Source organism: Muscardinus avellanarius (assembly GCF_963383645.1).
Source record: "Muscardinus avellanarius genome assembly, chromosome: 8".
NCBI lineage: Eukaryota > Metazoa > Chordata > Mammalia > Rodentia > Gliridae > Muscardinus > Muscardinus avellanarius.
This window is the reverse complement of record NC_137794.1, coordinates 70,946,961-70,973,111: the sequence shown is the minus strand read 5'-3', so window position 1 is coordinate 70,973,111 and position 26,151 is coordinate 70,946,961. Positions and strand designations below refer to the sequence as shown.

Below are 26,151 nucleotides of genomic sequence, written 5' to 3'. Positions count from 1 at the left end.
TGATGTGTGCATGTATATCTCCACAAGATTTTATCCCATTGAGATGTATGACTACAATGCACCAATAAAAAATTATTAAAAATATGATTGATTCATTGCTAAGGGAAGTTCATGTTGACTTTTATAGTGATACCTTGAAATTGATTACTAAGTTTATATAATTGCTGTTTGTCACTTTCACTGTTAACTATTTGTGTGTGTGTTTGCATATATATGGGACTATGTATATGTATGCAATTTTAAGGTTAATTAAGAATGTTTTATTCAACAGTAACTTAAAAGCAAATCAGTATAGCCATGGCCTCACTATTTCTTGAAAATTGAAGTTGTTCCCTGGGCTGTTTTTAACATTTGTTTTATAAAAAATTTTTTTATGATCTTGTACTTTATAGATAAAACTATGAAAATGATGGAACAACTCTAAATGTTGAGATAATAAAACCAAAGGCCATAGTTTAATTGGATTTTTTCCCACTGAGTGTGTTTCTGATGATTTGTTGCCTATTTAAGAAATGATGACCTTATAAAAATGCAGTTAAGTTGGAGAAAATGGAGACTTGCCCTTTTTTGACACCTATTTGAGTAAGCTTAATGAAGTTCAGTCTAACGTCATGGGGAGGGATGTAAAGTTTATTTTCTAGATCACAGCAATAAAATGGGAAAGGACTTTATAGATATTGATGCTCAAGCTTCTCACATTCCTGATGAGACCACAGAGACCCAAACAGTTGCCTAAGGCACATATCAGCAGCCAGGCCTAGAAAAGCCCCCAGGTGGCCTCATCCCTACACAGTCCCACCTGCGTGTCGTCCCCGGAGGCAGCATGGGTCATTAAGCCACCTGTCCACTTCTCAGTGTCTGGGAGGACAGTGGACAGGGACCGCCGGCTTCAGTCTGCGGGACTCTGATGCAATGCTTTCGCTTATGCATTTCTTCTGTTTTCTCACTTTCTCAACACAGTTTCCTCATAGACCATTTAGAAAGTCATGAAGCTGACAATGTGAGACAGAGTCATTTTTACAGGTGTGGCCATTTCCAGGGCAACTAGTAAGTGAAGAGCAGAGTGGAAGGCTGAGCTTCTGAGAGGGTGTAAGTGGCCTCTTGCTTAGGAGGCTCTGTCTCTTTTGAGCAATCTGAACCTAACTCGAAATGACAGGACAGCTGGGAGTGATCCCACTGTACTGGAACTCTAAAGGGGACAGGTGTCTTTTTGATATATATTAGAAAGAAAGGAAAGAGGAGGAACATGATATATGTTGTCTCTGTCTTTTCTGTCCCAATTACCTTGTCTGGAAAAATGAAGAAATTAGAACATTTTCTATCTAGATCTTGAATTGCACACTTTTTGTTTTAAATCACAAAGCTATGCAAAAGAGTAAGGTGTGGTGGGCATGCTTGTTATCCCAGTACTTGGGAGGCTGAAGTAAGATCACAGGTTTGAGGCCAGCTTCAGCAACTTAGTGAGACTCTTGGGAACTTAGTGAGAGCTTGTTTTAAAATAAAATAATAAAGAAGGACTGAAGGTGTAGCTTGGAGGTAGAATGCCCTTGAGTTCAAGTCCTTGCATGTACACACACACACACACACACACGCACACATACACATACACATACACATACACATACACATACACATACACATACACATACATGGTGCAGAAGAAAAAAACATTCAATTTAAGATTGAAGAGAAACAAATAACTTTGCTTTGGTAAAAATTTCCATGGAAGTCCATTAATAAGGTGTTTTTCTCAACTGTCTGGGAAGATATTTACCAGAACCCCAAATTTCTGGAGTTTCAGTCTCTAAAACATTATAGTCCACACTTGCCCATTGAAAATACCCATACCGTAGCCTTCACCCCTGCATGTTGGTCTCGGACAAATGGAAGGCCCTGCCGTCCTTGTGTTCTTTTGAGATAGTCCACAGAACCTCTTTGAGTTGAGGGCTTGCCCATAACATTCACTGTGTAGTGATACCAACACTCTTGCTATTTTCTAGAAAGTACCCTCAGCAAACATCTCCCCTACATTTCAGGAGTTTTGATAATTTCTGGATGATGTGAAATGTTGGGTCACTTACCCTAGTTGTTTAAGGTAATGTATATACCAGATCATTAAGAAAACAGGGCCAAAAAGGGCTAAAATTTTTTTTAGCTTGGCTGGGTGTGGAGGTAAATGCCTATAATTCCAGTACTTGGAAGGCTGAGACAGGCTTATTTTGGGTTCGAGGAAAGCCTCAGGAAGCAGTGAGAGCTTATCAACCTAGAGAGACTCTGTTTCAAAAATAAATAAAAAATAGGGTTGGAGGTGTAGCTCGGAGGTAGAATACTCCTGGGTTTAATATCCAGTATCATCATACACACACAAAAAGTTCGCTAGGAATTACTCTCTCTATTTCCCTATCTCTCTGTCATACACACGCACATAACACACACACTTCAGAGTAAATATTGCAGATTTGATGCACCTGTTTTATTAAGCCATATATCTCAGTGGGATTGATATATTTATGGGTTTAACGTAGACAATATCCCTAAAATCAGCACTTCTATTTGTGTGTGAGGGTGGTGTTGGTGGGGTGGGAATGGGGATTACATACAGAGGCATTTTTCCTCTGAGCTACACCCAGCTCTATTTATTTTATTTTATTTATTTATTTTGTGTGGTACTAAGAATTGAACCCAGGGGCATTCTGCCTCTGAGCTACACCCAGCTCTATTTTAGTTTGAAACATGGTCTCACTAAGCTGCAGAGGGCCTCCCTAAGTTGTTGAGGCTGGCTGTGAACCTGCAATCCTCCTGTCTCAGCCTCCCAAATCCTGGGATTACAAGCGTCTGCCACCATGCCTAGCTTCTGTTTTTTTTTTTTTTATTAAATTTTTTTTTGTGGTACTAGGAATGGAACCCAGGGGCACTGTACCTGTGAGCTACAACCCCAGCCCTAGTTTTTAGTCTTTTTAATTTTGAAACAGGGTCTCACTGAGTTGCGAAGGCCCTCGCCAAGTAGCTGAGGCTGAGAACCGAGATCCTTCCATCTCCACCTCCTGAATGCTGAGATTACAGGCATGGGCCAGCACACCCTGCTTATTTTTATTTTTTATTGTGAAACAAGGTTTCACTAAGTTGTGGAGGGTCTTCCTAAATTGCTAAGGCTGGTTTCAAGCCTGCTACCTCCTGTCTTAACCTCTCAAGTACTGAGATTACAGGTGTGCAAGCACTCCTAATGCTTAAATTTTCATTCTGTTTCATTTTTTCCTTTTCTTTTTGTAGAATAATAGTCTACTTCCTGAAGTTGAACTAGAGAATGTTCCTAACTTAATAGAGAGTTAATGGAAAGTATCTACTATTGAAATGACTAAGCTTGTGAGTGCTACAGGAAAAGGAGATGCAAAGTAAAGTTTATTTATGGAAACTGACTTTCATTGGCTAATCTAATAGGAAAAATACACCAAGAACCCTTGAAAATATGTTATAACCTTGGTCTTTTCCTATTTGGATAAGTGAAAAGGGTCACCATTTTCAAATAATGATTTTAAGGGTCCAAACACAAATTTTTTAAAAAAGCAATATCACAAAGAAGTTTCAGATAACTATAACTAGAGACCCGATATCTAGAGTAGTATGAGAACAAGGGTTTTCTCTGTTTCCCTTTAACTTTGCTACTTAGTGGCTGTGAAGATGGTAGGTAACACTTTTCTTCTTTTAGGGATCTAGACTTTCTATATCTACATGTAGAGACAGGAATATAAAGAATGCAGGTCCCATGTATGAAGAGGGTTATTTGGAGAAAAACCCTAAATGTTTTGGTTAGTAAGTCACTACTTCAAAAAGCAAAAATACATACAAATATTATTTTAAATGAACAAATGTTGAGCATTGAAGTTATCGTGGCTTCGCTCATCATTGTTCCTTGGCTGTGAGGTCGCTTTCTTAGAAATCTGATTTAAGGTAGGTTTCTACTTTTAGGGATGCTAGGAAGTGACAGCTCTGAATCTTCCCCATGATGAATGGTCACGAGCACAAGTCCCACCTCGGACTTATCCTAAGAACTATCATTCAGGTCAGTTATGACTTGTCATGAAAAATAAAGTGGTTACAGGTGGTGAGGATAATGTCTGGGGTCAGACATTTATAAAAATAAAAGGCTTTTATTCTGTAATAGAAAGTAATCTTTGAGTTTAGTTACTTGCTATAGACCTGAAAACCTCTATGTTTAACATTTTGTGAGAGAAACAAAAACGTTAGTTGGGGCTTCTTTTTCTAGTGGACATACAATGAGTTTTACCATGCCGAGGCCACATGCAGCCAGGGTCCTGCTTATGTCTGCAACATCACAGATCTTCAACCGTACACCTCCTATAATGTCCGTGTAGTGGTGGTTTACACGACAGGGGCAAATAGCTCTTCACTTCCAGAAAGCTTCAAAACCACAGGTGAGTGGTAATATACTTGGCTCTCAGCCTAAACATGTTTCAAATCTTTTCTCATCTCTTGTTTTGCCAATCTTAGAGGTGGAAATCTTGTCTTGAAGAGGAGTAAGTTACTCTTTATACAATCTATGTAAAGAAATTGACGAGTCAGGAGTCAGGAGTCTTCATGAGTCCTGGCAAGCTAATACTGCCCTGCTCTTGGAGGATCCCGAGTTGGACAAAATCATTTCTCCTTTTTTTTTTTTTTTTTTTTTTTTTTTGCGGGTCTGGGGATGGAACCCAGGGGCATTTGACCTCCAAGGTACACCCTCTGCCCTATTTTTTTTTATTCTTTACTTTGAAACAGGGCCTCACTAAGTTGCCAAGGGCCTTACTAAGTAGCTGAGGCTGTCTGTGAACTGCGATCCTCCAGTCTCAGCCTCCCCAACGCTGGAATTACAAGCGTGTGCCACCATGCCTGGCTCATTTCTCCTTTTTATATTCTGATTTTTTTTCTACCTATAATATTTTGAAGCATGAACTAAACTTAAAAAGGGTAATTAAGTGTTCAACAAATACCTGTTAAATGGTTTCTACATTCTAGAAAATGAATATATTTGCTATAAATTTAAAACTATAACAAACCTATTAAATTAATTAGTATTCTGAAAGATAGGCTATTGCTCCAAGTTTATCCCTGTAATAGTAGTGAAAAAAATTCCCAGGATTTACAGTAGTTTTCTTTATTTGCATTTATCACTTACTTTGTGTTAAGCTGAAACACATTGTTAATCCAATCACTAATCCATCTAATCCATCACTAATAAGAACTTTAGATACCCCTTTAAAAATATCTGCTAATGCCAGGCGTGGAGGCGCACGCTTGTAATCCCAGTACTTGGGAGGCTGAGACAGGAGGATCACAGGTTTGCAGCCAGCCTCAGCTACTTAGTAAGTCCTTCTACAACTTAGTGAGACCCTGTGTCAAAAATAAAGAATGAAAATGGGGATATTGGTTGGAGGTAGAATGCCACTGGGTTCAATCTTCAGTTCCAAAAAAAATCTGCTTATACCAGAATATTTCCGAACATTTCTTCAATGTATTCATCTTTCTTCAGTATATTTTATAGAAAGATATCGATGCAGAATGTTTTATACTTCTAACATATCAATCAGTGCTTTATTTTTTCCCCCAAAGCTGGAGTCCCAAGTAAACCAGGAATTCCAAAATTATTAGAAGGGAGTACAGAATCAATACAGTGGGAAAAAGCTGAAGATAATGGAGGGGGACTTATGTATTATATTCTTGAGATCAGGTAAGTCTATTTGCAAAGGTTATTTATAAACTACAAAGAGCTAAGAAGTTAATTATAAGGTGATTGAAATTAATCATATTTATGAAAGTGTGTTTCTATATAAACATTAAGAATCTTTAGATTAAGGACCTTGTGTACACCATTATATTCTTTGCTCAATTCCTAGAGGTGCACCATGACACTGTAATTATAAGGCCATCATCTCATTCTCAGAAATCTTAAACTGTTCATTAAAACTTTATAGAGGTCAATCCTAGGCTCATGTGACCCATGTTTATTTAATATCTATTCTGTTCAGGAAGCTGAGCTGATGTCTGATGTTAGATGGTGGTATGCCTGTAAATTTCTGATAATTTGTTTTAGCAAGGAGGAATATTCTCTAGTGAGAATTGGCAGCAAGCTAGGTATTTTTCACAATTTAAAATTAGGAAAGGGGCTGAAGCGGTCCGAGGTGTGTAAGTGAGACAGGTTTTTCTATCTGTGGTGAACATGAGAGTTTGCAGTGTGCGCCCAGGGCCTGCAAATGTGCTGTTTGTGAAAACCAGCAGCTGGTGTGCACATGCAGTCTCAGACTCTGCCAGCACAGGGAGCTCAGTGAACCATAACTGGCTTGGGAGGACTGGTTTTATGCCAGTCTTCAGGGAGAATTCCAAATTCCTTAGACACTCCCCTCATGGGACTATGAAACCATCTTTTAAGAAGTTCCAAGGACAAAAGTCATTTCCATAATTATAGTCCTGGCAACTTGAGCTTTAGATCTATTTTTGGTTCATCTTGCTTTGGCATTCCCATAACCTTAAAATATATTTTTCTGCTCATGCTAGAGAATTCCTTTGGCCATATTCCTAATTAAAACCTTCATGAAATTTCTGTTGCTACTTTTCATGCACAGTAAAATGTATTTTGACGTACACAACTATCTTGCTGGCTGTGACTGTAACTGGGCGTAATAACCAGGCTGTACCAGGTTCTCTCCAGGAACCCTTTAGTGTGTTCCATTTAGTAACACTTTGCACGATTTCATCTAAGTCATTTGTATACTCTTTGGCCCTGGTCTCCAGTGTTGATACACACACTACAGGATGACAGAATGAATTGTAACTTCAGCGTCTACCTTTGCTCTTTAGTCAGGACATTCTAGTTGGACTTAGTGTAGTTGCTGATGGCGCAGTGATTGTGCAAAGTGTGTGACCTTGGGAGTGGAACAGGCTGTTTTAGTTTCCTGGGACTACTGTAACAAAGTACTACCAACTGGGTGGCTTAAAATAACAGAAATTTGCTCTAACATTTCTGGAGGTTAGAGATCTTTAATCCAGATGTTAGAAGCACCATGCTCACTCCGAAACTTCTAGGGATGACTTTTTCCTTGCCTCTTCTTAGCTTTTTGTAGTTGGCAGGAATCCTTGGTATTTCATGGCTTGTAGATGTTTCATTCTAATCTCGATCTCCATCATCACATGGCATTTTCTCTGTGTGCTTCTGTGTCCCAGTTTCTCTCTTCTTATAAGGCCACTGATTGTTGAATGAAGACCCACTCTAATCTAGTATTATCTCATCTTGACTTACATCTTATCTTGATCATACCTCTGCCGAGACCCTATTTTCAAACAAAGTTAAATTCACAGGTTCTGAGTAGGCATAAATTTTGGGGGAATATGACTCAATCCAGTACATAGACCACGCTCAAATCCTTTCTCATTTTCTTTTTCTGGACTTGTTTCTTCATCTGCAAAATGGGGGTGATGATATCACCCTCTTTAGGCTGTTGTGAGGACTCAGTGAAATGAAACAACACATAGAAAGCACCAGTGTGGTGTGCTGTAAATAGGAGGTGCTCACCCTATGACAGAATTCTTTGTTGTCAATATGGTGCGTTTTAAACCAAGGATGTCCAACTTATGTCTTCATTGGCCCATAGCTGTGCAAGCCACTTGACAAACTTCTAGGACCCTTTTTCTTTTGGGTCAGAGTTGTTTGATTAAACAAAGCCAATTATTACTCTGATACTTCACAAAATGTAAAAAAGAACTATATCAAAATGTTTTACTTAGGATGGTGTCAAGGACACATTACTTCTGGAAACAACTATGACCAAGCTAAATGCCCTGAGACCCCTGATGTCTTTGCTGATTCCCTGTCCCTCCTGAGTTCAGCCCTCAACACTCTGCTGCTCTTTCCAAAACAACTGCTCAGTTAGCAGCAGCAGAACTAGCTTCCATTCCAGACCCCTGAGGTCACAGTGCTTGGTTGTTCTGAAAAGTTTCAGACCTAAAACGTTCTTCATTGTCAGAGAAGATATAATAAGACCTTGAGCTTGCCTTCAGTGATTGCGTTAAAAGCCATTCTAGTTTTTGGACCCAGCTCTTGCGTTCTTTGCATGTTTCATATGAAGAACAATGTAGGTTGACTTTGAGGTAGAGTGTAGATAGATTTAAAAGGAATCCAGGAACTTTAGAATCTCAGATATAATGATAACTTGGGTGGCTGAATCTTCCTTATCAATTTTTTATTGCACATTTTATGTAGATATTATATGTGATTTAAAGTGAAATAAGAGACTGAAAATCAAGAAAAACAGAAGTTCTCCAGTTAAAAAGTATGAAATAATTATCTCATGTGTTTGGGATGCTGGACACATTTTGTATTTTCTAAATAGTAAGAAAAGTATTGTTAGCTTTCTCTTGGCCACTGGTTATTTGTGGCTTTCTGATGGGCTGGTGGGTCGGCTTATGCATCATGAGGGTGGCCTTACAAGCTATGCTGTGTTCTGCAGCCAAATCATGTGGGAGGAATAAGATCAAGGGTAAAGTGTGTGATAAGAGATTCATTGGAGTTCTGCATTAAAATGACATTTGAGCAGATAGAAATATCACATATAATGGCGTGCATTTCTTTTGTATTTACTATTTTACTGTTATTTTGGCAGAAAGAGTGCTTCAAATGATTCACAGAACCAGAATTTAAGTTGGAAGATAGCATTCAATGGGTCCTGTGGTAGCATTTGCGCATGGAAATCTAAAACCCTGAGAGGAACGTTTCAGTTTAGAGTGGTGGCTGCAAATAGTCTTGGATTTGGTGAATACAGTGGAATCAGTGAGAATATTATACTAGCTGGAGGTATGTTACCACGTCTGTCCACATTCTATCTTATTGTAGAAAGGTTCAGTGTAAAGCCAGGTGGGTCTTTAACATTGGTACCAGGTATGGTGACTATCTAGGTTATTATCCAACCTCTTGAACTACTCAGTTCACTTGATGTGGTCTTCCTAAAACATCGAGCATGTCATTTTTCTCCTTAATCATAATCAGCTACTCCTTTTTTTTGTGTGTGTGTGGTACTGGAGATGGAATCCAGGGGCATTCTACCTCCAAGCTACACCCCATCCTTATTTTTTTTATATTTTTATTTTGAAACAGGGTCTCACTGAGTTGCAAAGGGCCTCATTAAGTAGTAGTTGAGCCTGTCCGCGAACCATGATCCTCCTGTCTCAGCTTCCCGAATGCTGGGATTACAAGCGTGCGCCACCATGCCCGGCTTCAGCTACTTCTTAATGCCTACCATATCCCTTGCATGCTCCTAAACAGGTCTCCAAGACTGTCCACAATATCGTCTTTAACTATCCAGCCTTATTATTCTGTTTCCAGTCCCCTCATTTTATACACAACAGGTGGAGAGCCACTTTGTGTTTCTTCCCTAATATCTACATCTTGTTTATCTTATTTTGTTTTGCATTAACTTCCTGATTATATAGACTTTAAGTATCTGTGCCCTATTTGATTTTTATTTCTGTGTGGTCACCAAGTTCTATAGATTTCACTATCTTGATTTCTTTCTGATGAACTCCCATCTTTCCATTTCTGTGTTGGCCTTCCTAATCTAAGGTATCCTTTCCTGCCCATGCTCGTGGCTTAGTGGCACTGCTGATGACTTATCTAGCTGAAGCACAGCCTGGCTCACTTTAACCCCCTCTGAATGAACCAAATGGCTCTTGGTTCACTGCCTTCAGAATCAACCACGAATTTCCACGTAGCTTGTAAAGCCTTCCATGACTTGTCCCCCAATTTTTGTTCGTCTTTCCCAAAGTTCATGCCTGTGCTGTAACCATATTAGTCTGGTAAAGAGCTTTTTGTCATTAGATTTTTGGCCTTGTGTATCTTTAGAAGAAGGACCCCACTCCCTACAATGTGCTCCTTACCTAGATGTTTTTTTTTCCCCTTAATTGTCTGCCAATGGAAATTCTTTTCATCCTCGAAGACCTATATCCCAATTTAAATGAATCCATCATGATACTTAACTAATGCTCCTTAGGCAAAATGAACAATTGCCTTATATGTATACTTTTCATATAAAACTCCCATAATTCTTATTGGAATTATAGTTAATTGACTATATGGTAGGTTATCAAACATAAAATAAACAATGAGTTAATGTTTTTTATTTTGCAAACTATATCTGTTTTTTTTTTTGTTGTTTTGTTTTTGTTTATTTTTTTTTTGGTGGTACTGGGCATCCTGGAAACCCTCCTACCTCCGAGCTACACTCCCAGACCTGTTTTATACTTTTTTATTTGGAAACAGGGTCTCTTAAGCCAGCGCGGCTGGCTTCGAACCTGCGTGATCCTCCTGTCTCCGCCTCCCAAGCGCAGGGATTACAAGCATGCGCCACCATGCCCGGCAATATATCTGTTTTTTGTTGCATATTCTTTTTTAAATTAAAACTTAAAATATTAAAACTATATTTAAGTCATGACAGGTACAGAATCAGGCTGCAACCAGACTGGCTGACAGGCTATGATGTACTTAGCTATGGTCTCTCTATATTTTTTCTCTATGCAACTGAAACTACCTAAGAGAAAGTACCACGTGTTCATATTTGTCTCCTCAGCTTAATACTTATGGAATTAAATGTGTATGATGATATTGCAGAAAATAACCCCAACTTTATATATATAAAAACTGAGGCTTTTTTTGTCCCAAATTCATTAAAAGGGTTGTACATGTCGTGAGGTGCAGTGGCATGCCTGTAATGCCAGTACTTGGGGAGCTGAAAGAGGAGGCTTGTAGGTTTGAGGCCAGCCTCAGCAACTTAGACCCTGTTTCAAATTAAAAAATAAAAAAGGGCTGAAAGTGTAGCTCAGAGATAGAATGCCTCTGGGTTTAATTCTCCATACCAAAAAAAAAAAAAAAAAAAATACAAGTTGCCCCAGTCACTTGAAAGAAGTAGATGTTTTGCTGGGCATGGTGGCTCATGCTTGTAATCCCCGTGCTTGGGAGGCAGAGACAGGAGGATCGTACAGGTTTGAAGCCAGCCACGCTGGTTTAAGAGACCCTGTTTTCAACTAAAATATAAAAAAATAGGTCTGGAAGTATAGCCCAGAGGTAGAAGGGTTCCATCCCCAGTACCACCAAAAGAAAAAAAAAAAAAAAGTACGTTTCCCCTGTCACTTTAAAATAGAAAATTGGTGGGTAGCTATATTCTAATGAAGTCTAATGAATTATTGGTAAAATGACTCTCAGAAAAAAAAGATAAAAATTTTGATTTTTTTCCCTTAGTGTACATGGATAATTTTGAACTACTATCTAAAAATTAGTAGGAGTTATTTCTGGCTAGTCACTCTATATGTTGTTTGAGTAGAATTTGGACTGGTTTAGCTTTATTCTGTGGATTAATTTATTTTTCTCATTTATATCATTAGATGGTTTTTGGATACCAGAAGCAAGTATTATACTTACTATTGTAGTTGGAATATTTCTGGTTGTTACAATCCCATTGGTATTTGGTAAGTATCATAGGTTTTATTTATTTTTTATATTTTTATTGGTGGATTGTGGTTATATATCATAGTGAGATTCAAAGTGAGTATTATAGGTTTAAAAATAGATTAAAAGGTCTATTTATTTGATCATACCAATTGATTTATCTGTTTATCTAATCTCCTACATGAAACATAACCTAATTTTAAAAGTTGATAAAATTTAGCATTATAGCCTAGCATGGTGGTACATGCATGTAATCTTAGTACTTAGGAAGCTGAGACAGGAGGATCAAAGGTTTAAGACCAGCCTCAGCAACTTAATAAGACCCTTTTTTAAAAAAAAAATATATATATATACACATATGTGTGTGTATATATATATGTGTATATATGTATATATGTATGTGTATATATATGTGTGTGTGTATATATATGTGTGTGTGTGTGTATATATATATTATATATATATATATATATATATATATATATATATATATATATATATATATATGTAGCTCAGAGGTAGAAAATGCCCTTGGGTTTAATCTCTTGTGCCAAAAAAAAAAAAAATTAGTGTCACTCTTGGCTGTCTTTTTATAAGCACTTCTGTGAATTTTGTTTTAAATCAAGGGATATATTAGCTTTCTGTTACTGTAAAGGTTTACTTTGGTTCACAGTTTTGGAGGTTTCAGCCTATTACATATTGCACCTTCTCCTTTTTGTGTGTGGTTGTATATCATGGTGGGACTGAGAGATAGAACAAAGTTTTCACCTCATGGCTGGAAACCAAAGAAAGAAAGAATAAGGGGCTGGAGTTCCACTGTCACCTTTTTTTTTTTTTTTTTTTTTTTGGTACAAAGGATTAAACCCAGGGGCATCACTAAAGTAGCTGCTGGCTGCAAATCTGTGATCCTCTTGTATCAGCCTCCCAAATTCTGGGATTGCAAGCGTGCGCCACCACACCTGGCTGACACTGTCACCTTAAAGAGTATGCCTGAAGTGGTCATATGATCTCCCATGAGCCCCTCCTCTTAACATGTTCATTACAACTCAGTAGTGTCAAGCTGGGGAGTAATCCTTTTATACATGCGCCTTTGGGGGCCCACATATTTTATAAAATATATCTAAATGTACATTTTATGGTATACTTTAGATAAAATGTTTGCTTGGCACCATCTTTCAGCTTTTTTAAAAACAGTGTTTATTTTTGTTTGGCTTATTATTTAGTGTTTATTTCTGATTGGCTATAGCAAGTGTTTATGGCTTATAGATTAAAATAAATAAAAGAAAAATAACCCTGAGTACAAAAAAAAAGTGTAGGATTAGTGGAAGGCCAGTGACAATCTTTGGTCAGGATAGTTTTGGTCTCCAGGCAGACAGCCTGGTTTGGAATGAGTAGGACCTCTTTCACGGAAGATCCATTTCTGGCTTACAGGATCAACTCTTGCTTTCAGACGTCTAATTGGCTTCTTTTAAATCCATGTTCATTTAAATATAACCAGGAAGTCAGAAGAACTACATTAGCGACATGGAAAGTTAGCTACTTCCCATTATCCATTTTAAGCTGGCATTCTAGTCTTAAAGACCATTCCCCTCTTAAAGATCTTATTCCAAGATGATAAAACGTAGTGGCAACCCCCAAAGAGATGAAGGATATTGGGCCTATGGGGTGATCATTTTTTTGTGTGATGGTACTGGGGTTCCTGGAAGCCCTTCTACCTCCAGGCTACACTCCCAGACCTATTTTATATTTCTGAAACAGGGTCTCTTAAGCCAGCGCGGCTGGCTTCGGACCTGCGCGATCCTCCTGTCTCCGCCTCCCAAGCGCGGGGATTACAAGCGTACACCACCACGCCCGGACTTGGGGTGATCATTTTGATTGTGTGTTCTCTTTTATTCCTGTTATTTCAGCATAAATATTTATCTTACTTTCAGTTCTCCATATGTCTTGGTTTGGGGTATAGGATATATAGTCCCCTAATCTGTTGTTTATGTTAAGAATCTCAGACACACTGAAACATTATAAGAAAGGAATAAGAAGCTGTGGCTTATTTTGTTTATAAATAAGGTCAAGTTACAAGGGGAAGCTGAAAGAAAAATTACAAACATAAAGTTGAATTCTCTCAAGATAAAGAAAACAAATATTTCATTAAATGTTCTGTCTTTACTCTGAGCTGATTAGAGTCCTAAGGTATCAGAGAGCCCTTTGAACTTGAATTGAGATTTCATTTTAAGAAGTCCACCCAGATAATATGTGGAACTTCTTCAGCTCTCTGGGAAAGCTAAAAATTTCAGCTGACCCCGTCAGGATTTTAACCTGTGGTTCCAGGGAGTCTAAGTATCGCACAGCTGATGTTTGTGCCACTAAGCCGGCCCCTCCAGAATTACGCATTTGACTGTGGTATATTTGGCAGTTGCCATATAGGCTTGACTGCTTGTCTGCTTTCCTCCTGGAAAGGAATATTTTACGAAGAACCCTCCATCCAACCTTTGCTCGCCTATTTGTGCACTACCATTTTTTAAACCCTGACTGGTGGGTGAACATGAGAAAAATTCAGACAACCTTTTGTATACTTTCAAGGCATCCTGTGAATAGCTGACTTTCTTGGAACGTAAAGGTTATTCTGTTTGAAACTCACGGATATTTGAGTGTAGCTAAGCTAATTCAGTTTTTGCTTTTATTAACAGTGCATGCGTTATTTTCCTAACAGGAGTGTGTGAGTGCATGAGAAAAGACCGAGTTACTAAGTTAGCCTTTCTTTTAACATTTATATTGTGCTGAGGGTTCTTGTCAGCCCTGCTTCTGAGATTGAAACAAGGGTTTAAAAATAAAATAAGCCGGGGCAGCCTTTTCACTGGTGTGTGGGCATATTTAACATGCAACATTAACCTTGTGCTTGGGAGGAGAGTAAAACAGAAAGCTGTGAAATACAATTGCCAACCTCAGGAGCTCATCCTTTAATGAGGGAGGGGAGACGCACCAGTGTGAAAAGAGAACTAGCAAGATCTGTGTTAAATAAGATGAAATGTGGGAAATGGAGCTGTAGGAGAAACACTAACTAGGACTCATGATTGATCTTTTAAGTCTCGGATGAGAGATGTGAGAGGCAGCACGGGTCTCGGAGGTTCTCGGTGAGGTGATGGGAGCATTTTAGGGTTGACAATTTGCAGCAGCAAAGGTATTTACAGCCTTTCAACACATGGTTCCTCAAGTGGAATTTCACTTGAATAAAACTCTTAACTTCCTGAATCCTGAAGTTCCTGTGACATAAAGTTCAACTTTTAACAATCATCTCCCTAAGCATCATCGCTGTTTTCAACTTGAGTTCTACTATAGACAGGTGATCTTATTAATACAAGTGCATTTTAATCCTTAAAAAATAATACTTTTTATCATTATAAAATAATGTCTGCTCATGATATAAAAGGACAATGCAAATCACTCATGATTCACAACTAGAGGGAACCAGGGTCAATGTTTGGTGGGCTTCATTTCAATAATTTTTCTACATATTTGAATATATGTATATGAGCTGGCCATGGTGGCGCACACTTGTAATCCCAGCATTTGGGAATCTGAGATAGGAGGAATACAGGGAGGCTGAGACAGGAGGATCACAGTTTGCAGCCAGCCTCAGCTACTTAGTGAGGTCCTTTGCAATTTAGTGACTCTGTTTCAAACTAACAGTAAAAAAGCTGGGCGTGGTGGCACACACTTGTGATCCCCGCGCTTGGGAGGCTGAGACAGGAGGATTGCACAGGTTCAAAGCCAGCCTCAGCTACTTAGTGAGGCTCTTAGGAGCTGACCCTGTTTCCAAATAAAATAGGTCTGGGAGTATAGTCCGGAGATAGAAAAGCCCCTGGGTTCTACCCTCAATACCACCAAAATAACAATAAAAAATTGGGCTGGGGGTATAGCTTGGAGGTAGAATCCCTCTGGGCTTCAACCCTAGTATCGCAAAAAAGAAAAGAAAAGAATATATGTATATGAACAGCAGTAGCTCTATAATCTTGTACTCTGACACTATGTTGAAAGCATTTTTAATGTGCCATTTTATTGATAACATTCCTGTAGGTCTTCTTAGTATAAATTGGATATTCATTTCTGGATTCATAAGTAAATTTGTTTCACTTATAATTATCATCCAAGTTAGTCTGGTTTATTTTGGCTCTAGTTTATGGGTAATTTTGAGAAATGAGTTTACTATTGGGATATTACAATTTATTCATAATAGTAGTAAGAAATGTTAAACTTCACTCTGAGAAGTGAGGTGAGTAAATTGATTAAGATTAAGTAACTTAAGATTGTATGTTTATATATTTATCTTTGGCATTTTACCTGATTTAATTAGCTTTTTTAACTATAGCTATATATTTGATCAAGTTCCAATTATACCAATATTGTTCTTATATTTAGGCATTTAAAGCATATTATCCTAATAAAAGAAGCAATAATTTATTTTCTATATTATTTCTTTACAGTCTGGCATAGAAGATTAAAGAATAAAAAAACTTCCAAAGAGGGGCTGACGGTTCTCATAAATGAAGACAAAGCACTGGCGGAGCTGCGCAGCCTGGCCGCGGGCGTGGGGCTGGCTAACGCCTGCTACGCGATACAGTGCGTACCTGGGCTGTCTTGATGCAGCTTTATGCAGAAACTGGTGACAAAAGCAAGCGTGTCCAGGACTGTCTTGGCTTATGCCCCTTAATCTGGCATAATTATTAATGGCATTCCCTTCTATTCTCAAATATGACCTGGGATGAATAGCAAATTTCATGGTTATCCAAAAGAAATACTGAAAAATAAATCCATTGCTTTCCAGCATTTTATCATGTAGTTAACAAGTAAGTGAAAGGATAAGAAAATGCTGCATTGAAGAGAGTAAATGGTAACATGGTTGTTCAACTGGAGACAGCATTTGAAGAGAAGAAATTCCAAAGGTCTCATCCATGTCCTATTAAGCCAATTTTATCCTAGTTTAGAAGTGGCATAGTGATTGCCTACAAAATCTCTCTAAGACAGATTAATTTTGAACTTCTGTTGTCATTATAATCAAAGAAAAATATTTAAGTGTTTCTTTTCAGAAGACACTATATTATGGGACATAAATAAAAGAATTATGTGATCATACACCTTGCTTTTGGAAATGTATAATTCAAAACGTAAAAACAAAGGATTAAAGTAGGTAAAGAGATGACTTAAATAAGCTGTTCAGAGGTGACTTTTTTGAGAAAATACTCGGAGCATTTGATATTCTAGTCTCTCTATTAAAACTTCAAAGCTTTTATAGTCTAGAGGCTCCCTTCCCATGCTATTCCAAATGAGGAGATTGACTTTCTTTTCTTTTCTTTTTTGGCTGTACTGGGGATGGAACCCAGGGGCATTCTACCCTCAAGCTACCCCCACAGCCCTATTTTTTATTCTTTATTTTGAAACAGGGCCTCACTAAGTGGCAGCTGAAGCTGTCCATGAACCGCGATCCTCCTGTCTCGGCCTCCCAAATGCTGGGATTACAAGCGTGCGCCACCACGCCTGGCAGAGATTGACTTTCTGATAGTTAACCTGATGGACGATGATGGAATGGATTCTTGTGAAATCTGTTTTACATAAGAGATTGGATGTGTCAAACAGAGAGAAAACTCATAAATCCAAATGTATCTATTGCTAATTTGCAATTGCTTTTTTCTCACATTGAGAACCTGAAGAAGCTAATAACTACTCTTTTGACAGACTAGCTACGTTAAAAATCTCAAGGCAACACACATATATGCATGTTGCTATCAAAATTACATGCCCTGTCTGTGTAAAAGGGGGGGAATAGGGAAGAATAATAGGAAACAAAATCCCACATCACCATCTCACTTAGAACACACAATGCCAGAATTCTCCGAGATTGTGAATACAAGTTTGTAGGCCGTATGCATTTGGGGAGAACAAACATGTTTTTATTTTATAGTACTCTTCCAACCCAAGAGGAGATTGAAAATCTTCCTGCCTTCCCTCGGGAAAAACTGACTCTGCGTCTGTTACTGGGAAGTGGAGCATTTGGAGAAGTATATGAAGGGACGGCCATAGACATCTTAGGAGCTGGAAGTGGAGAAATCAAAGTAGCAGTGAAGGTAACAGGGATATATTTCTGAATTCTATAACTTGTTTATTTGAGTTTGTATGGATAGAACTGTAGTAAAGTTGAGCATTCTTTAGTTGAGGACTGACAGTAGGGTGCATAGAGTTAACAATAGTGCACATGTATATCTTCAAATAGGAGAAGCTGGGTGTCGTGGTACATGCTTGTAATCTTAGTACTTGGGAGGCTGAGACAGGAGGATGGCCGATTGAGGACAGCCTTGGCAATTTATGAGGCCCTTCGTAACTTAGTGAGACTCTGTTTCAAAATGAAAAAAACAAAAATCTGGCAGGGAGTGGAGCTCAGAGGTAGAATATCCCTGGGGTTTTATCCCTGGTACAAAAAAAAAAAAAAGTAGATTTTGATGTACTCACTAATAAATGATAAAATTTAAGGTTATGGATATGCAAATATCCTTTTTGTGATCATTACTTAGTGTATACATGAATCAAAACATCACGTTGTACATTATAAGTGTATATAAATATTATGCCAATTAAAAATAAAATTCGGCCAGGCGTGGTGGTGCATGCTTGTAATCCCATGCTTGGGAGGCAGACAGGAGGATTACGCAGGTTTAGAGCCAGCCGTGCTGGTTTAAGAGACCCTGTTTCCAAATAAAAAAAAATATATAAAATAGGTCTGGGAGTATAGCCCGGAGGTAGAAGGGCTTCTAGGAACCCCAGTACCACCAATAATAATAATAATAATAATAATAATAATAATAATAATAATAAAAATAAATAAATATGTAGAAACCTATTTATAGCTACAAAAGTCATAATCCCCTCCCCATTTCCTGTAAAGGCTCTAAAATCAGTAGAAAATCCCCAGTGTTCACATTACCTCTAAGGCTGTTAATTAGCTAGGACCTGGCAAACAGTGATTTCTCATTAATCATTCTATAAGAGAACTGGAGTTGTAAGACACATCCTCAAGGAACTAAGCAGCATCAATGAAAATGTTCTTGAACAAGCAGATAGTAAATATTGAGCTTGCTGGTCATATATAGACTCTGTTGCAATCACTCAGTTCTTCCAGTACAGCTCAAAAAGAGCCATAGTCAATATGTAAACAAACCAGTGTGGCTGTCTTGCAATAAAATTGTAATATGAATTTCATGTAATTTTCATGTGTCATAAAATAGTATTTTTCTAATTTTTTTCAACCGTGTAAGAACTGATTTTAGATGTGGGTTATACAGAAATGGGTGACTGGCTGTAGTTTGCTGACCTCTAGACTCTGATTATTTACCATGATATAAGGTACTTTTAAGGAAGCACTGAGCATGTTGTCATGTTTTTGTAAAACTTTCTCTGATAGAGGATAGTGAATCTTTATGTAATTAATCAATATTACAATCAATGCTTATTAGGAACTCATTGTTTAGAGAGTGGCCTATACAGCTAGAAAATTTGGCAAAATTCTCTCCTCTTCCAAATGATATCATTTTATTTTATTTATTTATTTTTTCTGGTGGTACTAGGGGTGGAAACCAGGGGCTTTCTACCTCCTGGCTATACTCCCAGACCTATTTTATACTTTATTTGGAAACAGAGTCAAAGTTTCTGAGATCCTCACTCAGTAGCTGAGGCTGGCTTCAAACCTGTGTGATCCTCCTGTCCCAGCCTCCCAAGCGGGAATTACAAGTGCGTGCCACCACGCCCAGCCCAAATGATGTCATTTAAAATTTCTTAAGCCGGGCATGGTGGCGCATGCTTGCAATCCCAGCATTTGGGAGGCTGAAGACAGGAGGATCGCGGTTCAAGGACAGCCTCAGCTACTTAGTGAGGCCCTATGTCTCTGGGTTCCATCCCCAGACACACACACACAAAAAAAAGTTCTTTAACTTCCTTGCACCTCCATTAGTTTAAGCAAATGCTTATTTATCCCGGGTGCAATTGTATATCAGGGCACAGTCAGCATCTCTGAAATTCTTCTGGCTTTTGCTAGTGCCTATTGCTTCACAATTCTAAGATGTCTGCAAGAGAACTGGGCACCACAACCTCATTCAGGGCAGGCAGAGGAGGAAGGATGGTGCTAGATGTATATATTCAGGAAGCAAATGTTTCCTGCAAACCTCGTTCCCCCTCAGCAGTCCCCCCCACACACATCTCATTGGCCAGGACTGAGTCAAACGACCACCTGTATTTTCAAGGGAGATTGGAGAATTTCAGAGTAGATTTTCATGAATAATTTAGATCAGTTACCTAAAGCTGGGCCCCTGGCCACCCAAAAAATAAACTATGGCTTAAATTTAGAATCTCTCAGAGAAGCTCATGTATTGGCAATGCTAATATATTCAGAGGTGAAATATTTGAATCATAAGGTTTCTAACCTTGTCAATGAATTGATTCATTGAAGGATTAATAAGTTAAATAAATTTACTGGATGGTGTGATAGGTATGGAGTGGCTGGAGGAGGTGTATCACTGGGGTATGGCCTTGGAGACTCTATTTGTCCCTGGTCTGTCTGTCTGTCTGTCTGTCTGTTTCTCTCTCTCTCTCTGTTCTTCAGTAACCATAAGTGAGGTAGTTTTCCTCTGTCACATCCTGCTACCATGATGTTTCTACCTTGGAGCCAGCATGTCATGGACTGAACCTCTGAAACCATGTACCCTAATAAACCTTTCCCCCAAGTTGTTCTCGTTGGGTATTTTGGTCACAGCAATGTAAAGCAGATGAACATATGGCTATTGCTAGCAAGAAAACCAGGAACATAGATACTGAGTAGAAAATCCTGGAAAGTAAGATATTGACCTGTTACATGTCGGAATTGGTCTTTCAAATATTATATATTATGGTGTTGGGAATGGAACCCAGGAGTTTTCTACCTCCGGTCTACACTGCCAGACCTATTTTTATATTTTACTTGGAAACAGGGTCTCACTAGGTTGCTAAGAGCCTCACTAAGTAGCCGAGGACGGCTTCGAACCTGTGTGATTCACACCCAGCTTAAATTTTTTCTATATTTTGAAAGAACTTTAAATTTAGTTTTGCAGTACTGAGGATTGAACCCAGGGCCATTCTTCTTCCAAGCTACACACTCAGCCCTATTTTTTATTCTTTATTTTGAAACAAGGTCTCACTAAGTTATGGAAGTCCTCACTAAGTAGCTGAGGCTGGCCAAAAGCCTATGATCCTCCTGTCTCAGACTCCCAAGCACTGGGATTACAATTGTGCGCCATCATGCCCAGCACTAGGTCTTTTATCTACCAGATTTTCCTACTTGAACACTAGCAATCACAGGAGGTTTTCAGACCAAACACATGCTGGGTCTATTATTTATTTTTAGCTTTCAGGGTGAATATTGTAACAAACAAACACACAAGAAAGATTTCTTCATTAATCCATCGAGCTCACGAGGATGGGTGTCATACTGATTCCTGACTTGTTTTTCTATTGCACAGACTTTGAAGAAGGGCTCCACAGACCAGGAGAAAATCGAATTCCTGAAGGAGGCACATTTGATGAGGTATCAGGGTAGCTCCGATATAATTTTCTCTTATTGACATGGGAAAGGGAAGCTTTTATTTTTCTTTGTTAGGCTTTTAAGATCCCACATGACCACATATAATTGATCTTGCTCAAAGCAAGTAGTGCTAAAAATTTTAAGAGGAAATTTGTTTGCAGAACCAAGTATTCTATAGGAACCTGGGTACAGGCAGCCCTCAGGCAAAAAATTCTCCTTTCTTTTATCTTCAGTGTGTTTTGCAAGTGAATTCTAAATCCACTCAGATTTAAACACACCTGTGTTCTTCTGAAATATGTGATAATGGGCCAAGCGAACCCAGTTAAGGGAGTGTTCTTTTAAGCACTGTGCTGTCAGTGAGAATGTCCCTTTGCAAGGTTTCGTTTTATGACTATGAAATTTGCTCAAGGATATCGTACAGGAGAGACTGAGGTGGGGGTTCATGAGACTCCAGGCTGTGGGCTCCCATCATTAGACTGTGGCTTGCTTGTTTGGCGTCTGAAGAAAACAGTGTAGCCCCAAACTGCAGATCTAAGTTGTTTTTTCTAAAAGAGAGAGAATATATAGAGAATATATTTCTTGCATTTGATGACCCAAACCATAATGTTTTCAAAAATCTTTTGAGGAAGACTATTAGTCAAAATTGCTGTCTTCCCAAACAGAAAGTACTCTCAATACAAACATTTCTTCTAAAATCCACCCTGTTCTATCCATACACATTGGCCACTAGGGGTTGCCATGTTACCTCCTTAAGGCTAGCACACAGACCAGTATTTGCAACAGGAAGTTTGCACTTAGAAGTGAATCAGGGATTTTATCTGAATTACAGATAAAAAATCGTTTGACTAGATGGGCACGGTGGCACATGCCTGTAATTCTAGAACTTGTGTGGCTGATACAGGAGGATTGCAGGTTCAAGACCAGCCTCCACAATTTAGTTAGACGCTCAGCAACCTATAAAGACTCTGTTTCACAACAAATATAAAAGAGACTGGGGGTACAGTTTACTGGTAGAATGCCACACACACACACACACACACACACACACACACACACACACGTTCCATTGCATAAGGATCTTCTGCTAGGACTCCTGGTGCTGTTGTACCATCCAGCCTGTGTCTTTCCACCTTCCAGCAAGTTTAATCATCCCAACATTCTGAAGCAACTTGGAGTTTGTCTGCTAAATGAACCCCGGTACATTATCCTAGAACTGATGGAAGGTGGAGATCTTCTAACCTACTTGCGTAAAGCCCGGATGACAAAGGTAGGCTGTAGGTCCAGGGTACTGATTTTCCAATGCAAGTGCCTTATAATTTCTGACTAGTCATTAAGTTGAATAGGTTGTGGTTTGGGCTGGTAATAAGACTTAGGTTTCTGTGAAAGAAGCTTTATATTTATTTCCTTCATGTTAGATCATGTTCCTTCAATTAGAACCCTGGGCTAATATTTCAGCCTCTTTTTAGTATTTAATGGGAAAATAGGTCCCTGATAGTCAACAACATGTTTTCTTTTCTTCCCCCCCTCCCCTGGAGCATAGGGATGCGTGGAGTTGAAAAGGCACATCCCTGTATTCGACTACTTACATGTGTGTCTCATTATATTTCCAGTCCTGAAGTCAATACTAAGTTCTAGACTTGTGGGTCCAATCTGTCGACCTAGGACTGTCTAGCTGACAGATCTCTTTAGATTTTCTTAGGCATCTCAGACTTATTTTGGTCAAAACAAAGCTTGATTTCATATATCCTCTCTCCCCTGTCCACCCAGCTGCTCTTGAGCCCTGTCAGTGCCACAGTTCTGCCTCTGTAATGGGGCCTCAATCCATCTCCTCCTATTCCTAGTGCCCAGCACTGTGTGGACCCTGGAGACACTGTGAAGTAGAGGACAGGGCCAGGAGGTGACCGCTTGTGGGAACCTACTAATACCTCTGATGAGAACGCATGAGACAAGTCCCTAGAGTTTAAATCTGTAGATTTAGATTATTCCCCCCTTCCCCCAGCGGAGAGCTCACCAAGTGCTGTGTGCATGTATATAATGATCACGATGAACTGCATTATGATTTGAGACTACAATGCACCGATAGGAGTATACAAATAAATAAATAGGAAAAATAAACTATTTTCCCACCAAATTAATATGGCTGCAAAATTGAAAATATATGAAAAAGCTTATAGTGTGTAAAACAGAGGCCCGCCTTCTAGGCTTGCACATATCTTCTGGTATTTACTTACAAGTCTCTAAATACTCTGCTTAAACAGATGCACAATGATTTTTCAATTCTGGAGGACTCCTGTTCACTTTCTGCTATGGAGAATGAGACTTTAACTCTCATTTCCCTCTCTGCTGTCCCAACGCCATCAGCATTACACAGAGAAAAACTCTCCTATCCTCCAACAGTTAGCACAGATTTCAAACATGGCACCATTCCAGTTTGCATTATTTTAACTGTTTAATTATTGTAGGCAGCTGAGTTTACTCAGTGCCACGATGGGGGGTTCCCCCCTCTTTGGGCGAGTTCAGTAAATGTCTCTTATATGGGGGTTTTCATTTGCTTTGTTTTGTATTCACGCAAACTTCCTGCCAGAATTGTATCATTTTTCTCAGGCTGGTTAATCCATCAGATAATCCAGCACTTCACAGTTTCTCCGTGGACACTTCCTTCCTGGAACCAGTACAGGTGCTTGTCCCCAGGCTGGCTACACACCTGTCATCCTAGGGATTTCCTTCAGATTTATCCTGGTCCTTACCCTCAACTCTTGTCCACACTGGGTCTTTTTCCCTCTATCTCATGACTCGGGTTTCCCCTTTGTTATGGGAAAGAGAAAGAATGAGAAAACCTGCACAGGAGACAAAAAAATTTTTTTTTGCTTATTCTTTTGAGAAAATATCTTTTATTATTCCTTCATATTAGTAATTTGGCTGAATTCTGTGTTGAAAAGCCCTCTTTCTAAAAAATAAAACCATGGAATCTTTGTTTTCTAGTTTCTACACTGCAATTAGGAAATTTTGTGCCGTTCTGACTTCTGAACTTGTCCGTGATCTTTTTGTCCCCCCCTTTTTTCAGTACTGGGGATGGAGCCCAGGGGCATTCCACCTCTTTAGCTACACCTCCAGCCCTATTTTTTATTCTTTATTTTGAAACAGGGTCTCACTGAGTCGCAAAGGGCCTCACTAAGTAGCTGAGGCTGTCCTCGAACTGCAAGCCTCTTGTCTCAGCCTCCCGAATGTGGAGATTACAAGCCTATGCTACCATGCTCGGCTGCTCCTCTTTTTGGAAGATTTTAGGAAAACCTTTTCTGTGATATACTCTTTACCCTTGTGGACATTCCATCTGGAAAATCATCCCTTTTAGCTTGAGAATTTTTCCTATTATTTTTGATAATAAGTAAAACTTATTTCTCCTCTTCCTTCCTACAGAAATCTTGCTATTTGGATGGTGAAGTGCTTTAGGTCATCTTCTCTCACTATTAGATGTTCCCTCACAGTTTCCAGCTCTTTGTCATTTTGCCCTCCATTCTAGTAGATTTACCTCCTAAATCTTTTACGCCATTTAAGATTTCTGTTATTATATTTCAATTTTTCATAGACTTTTTCTTATACTTTGCTTTTTGAAATAATGTGCTGAGTTTTTTTTTTCCCATAAATGCAAAATTTTGTCTTATCTTTCTTAGGATAATAATATGTTTTTTAAAGTGTTCATTTGCTCCCTATATTATCTTAATTTCCTTTTTCTCTTCATTTTGGAATCTGTTTTCAGTGTGAAAAAGTTTTCTCAAATGTTTGGTGATCCATTTTATTTTCTTACTTTTTTTGTGTGTGGCACTGGAGATTGAACCCAAGGGCACTCTACCTCTGAGCTATACTCTCAGCCCTATTTTATTCTTTATTTTAAAATGTAGTCCGGAGGTAGAAGGGCTTCCAGGAACCACAGTACCACCAAAAATAAAATAAAATAAAATAAACTTTTAAAACAGGGTCTCACTAAGTTGTTCAAGCTGGCTTTGAACCTATGATCCTCCTGTCTTAGTCTCCCAAGTACTGGAGTTAAGAGTGCGCCCCACCATGCGCATTGCACAGCTTTTATTTATTTATTTTTTTTTAATGTGTGGTGCTGGGGATCCAACCAGGGACTTGTGCTTGTGAGGCAAACACTGCGCGTTGAGCCACACCCCCCCCCCCCAGCCCTGTTTAGTAATTTTTGGTTGATCTTTTTATTTAATATGAGGTTCAAGAAGCTGATTGGAGCTTATATATCTGAGGAAGCTTTCTTCTAGGTGTTGGACGGTCCCCTTTTGCATCTCCTAATACCTATCTGAATCTCCTCCTGTCATATGTCAGTTTTACCAGAAAGGAATTTGCTGGTGGCTCACCTGGGTGCTAAATTCAGCTAAGGACTAGAGAGGGGGCTGGAGGCTTCAAAGCTCAGTTTGGACTCTCATTTAACCTCCATTTTCAGCCCAGTGCTTAACCGTGATTGGTGGTATTTTTAAACTGGACATTGTTGTGGTTCTGTTTTTTGTTTTTGTTTTTGTTTTCCTGCGGAGAGAAGATTCCTGCCATTGTAGTGGATCTAGGGTCTAGTTAGCCCTGAAATAACCTAACATTCCCTTGCGTTCAGTCCTGACTCTCACCCCTGCGTTCAGAATACCTCCCACCTCCCATTTGGGAGGTCTTCCTGGGATCAGTCCTTGTCTTCTCCTCTCCTGTAGCAAGCTCCCTGCTCCGCTCTATTGTCTCCACCAACTCCTCCTTTTGCTTTCCCACTTCCAAAATACTTTATGTTATATACCTATTTCCCCGTTCTATTTGCCTTTTGAAATTTTTTTTAGTTTACAAAAATATTCCCTGTGCTGTTATTTTAGTAAGGGTTGGGTGAGAGTAGAACTAAAAATGCATATATCGGAGCCCTATCTTCAGCAAACATGCGTATCTGTAGATTTTGTCTTATCTTGAGGAGGTGTGGGGAGAGGATGAAGAAAGACTAAAAGAGAAGTTGAATCTACTTCTTCAAAATTATTCCTATCCACCGAAGATCTTAATGATTGCAGTGGCTGGATTTCAAATACGCTTT

The 26,151-nt window shown here is 38.9% G+C and overlaps 1 protein-coding gene across 2 annotated transcripts in view; it reads left to right on the top strand.

Annotated features, from left to right (window-relative positions):
- ROS1 (ROS proto-oncogene 1, receptor tyrosine kinase) overlaps positions 1 to 26,151 on the top strand; it is a gene marked incomplete at both ends in the record, with an annotated part of 148,486 nt that overhangs the window by 97,538 nt on the left and 24,797 nt on the right. For both annotated transcript variants that reach the window (XM_080700734.1, XM_080700733.1), the window contains 8 exons: positions 4,265 to 4,433; positions 5,608 to 5,725; positions 8,652 to 8,842; positions 11,422 to 11,505; positions 15,964 to 16,099; positions 17,439 to 17,601; positions 21,019 to 21,083; positions 22,218 to 22,347. In XM_080700734.1, coding sequence (XP_080556860.1) covers positions 4,265 to 4,433; positions 5,608 to 5,725; positions 8,652 to 8,842; positions 11,422 to 11,505; positions 15,964 to 16,099; positions 17,439 to 17,601; positions 21,019 to 21,083; positions 22,218 to 22,347 — 1,056 coding nt within the window. The remainder of the gene's footprint in view (positions 1 to 4,264; positions 4,434 to 5,607; positions 5,726 to 8,651; positions 8,843 to 11,421; positions 11,506 to 15,963; positions 16,100 to 17,438; positions 17,602 to 21,018; positions 21,084 to 22,217; positions 22,348 to 26,151) is intronic.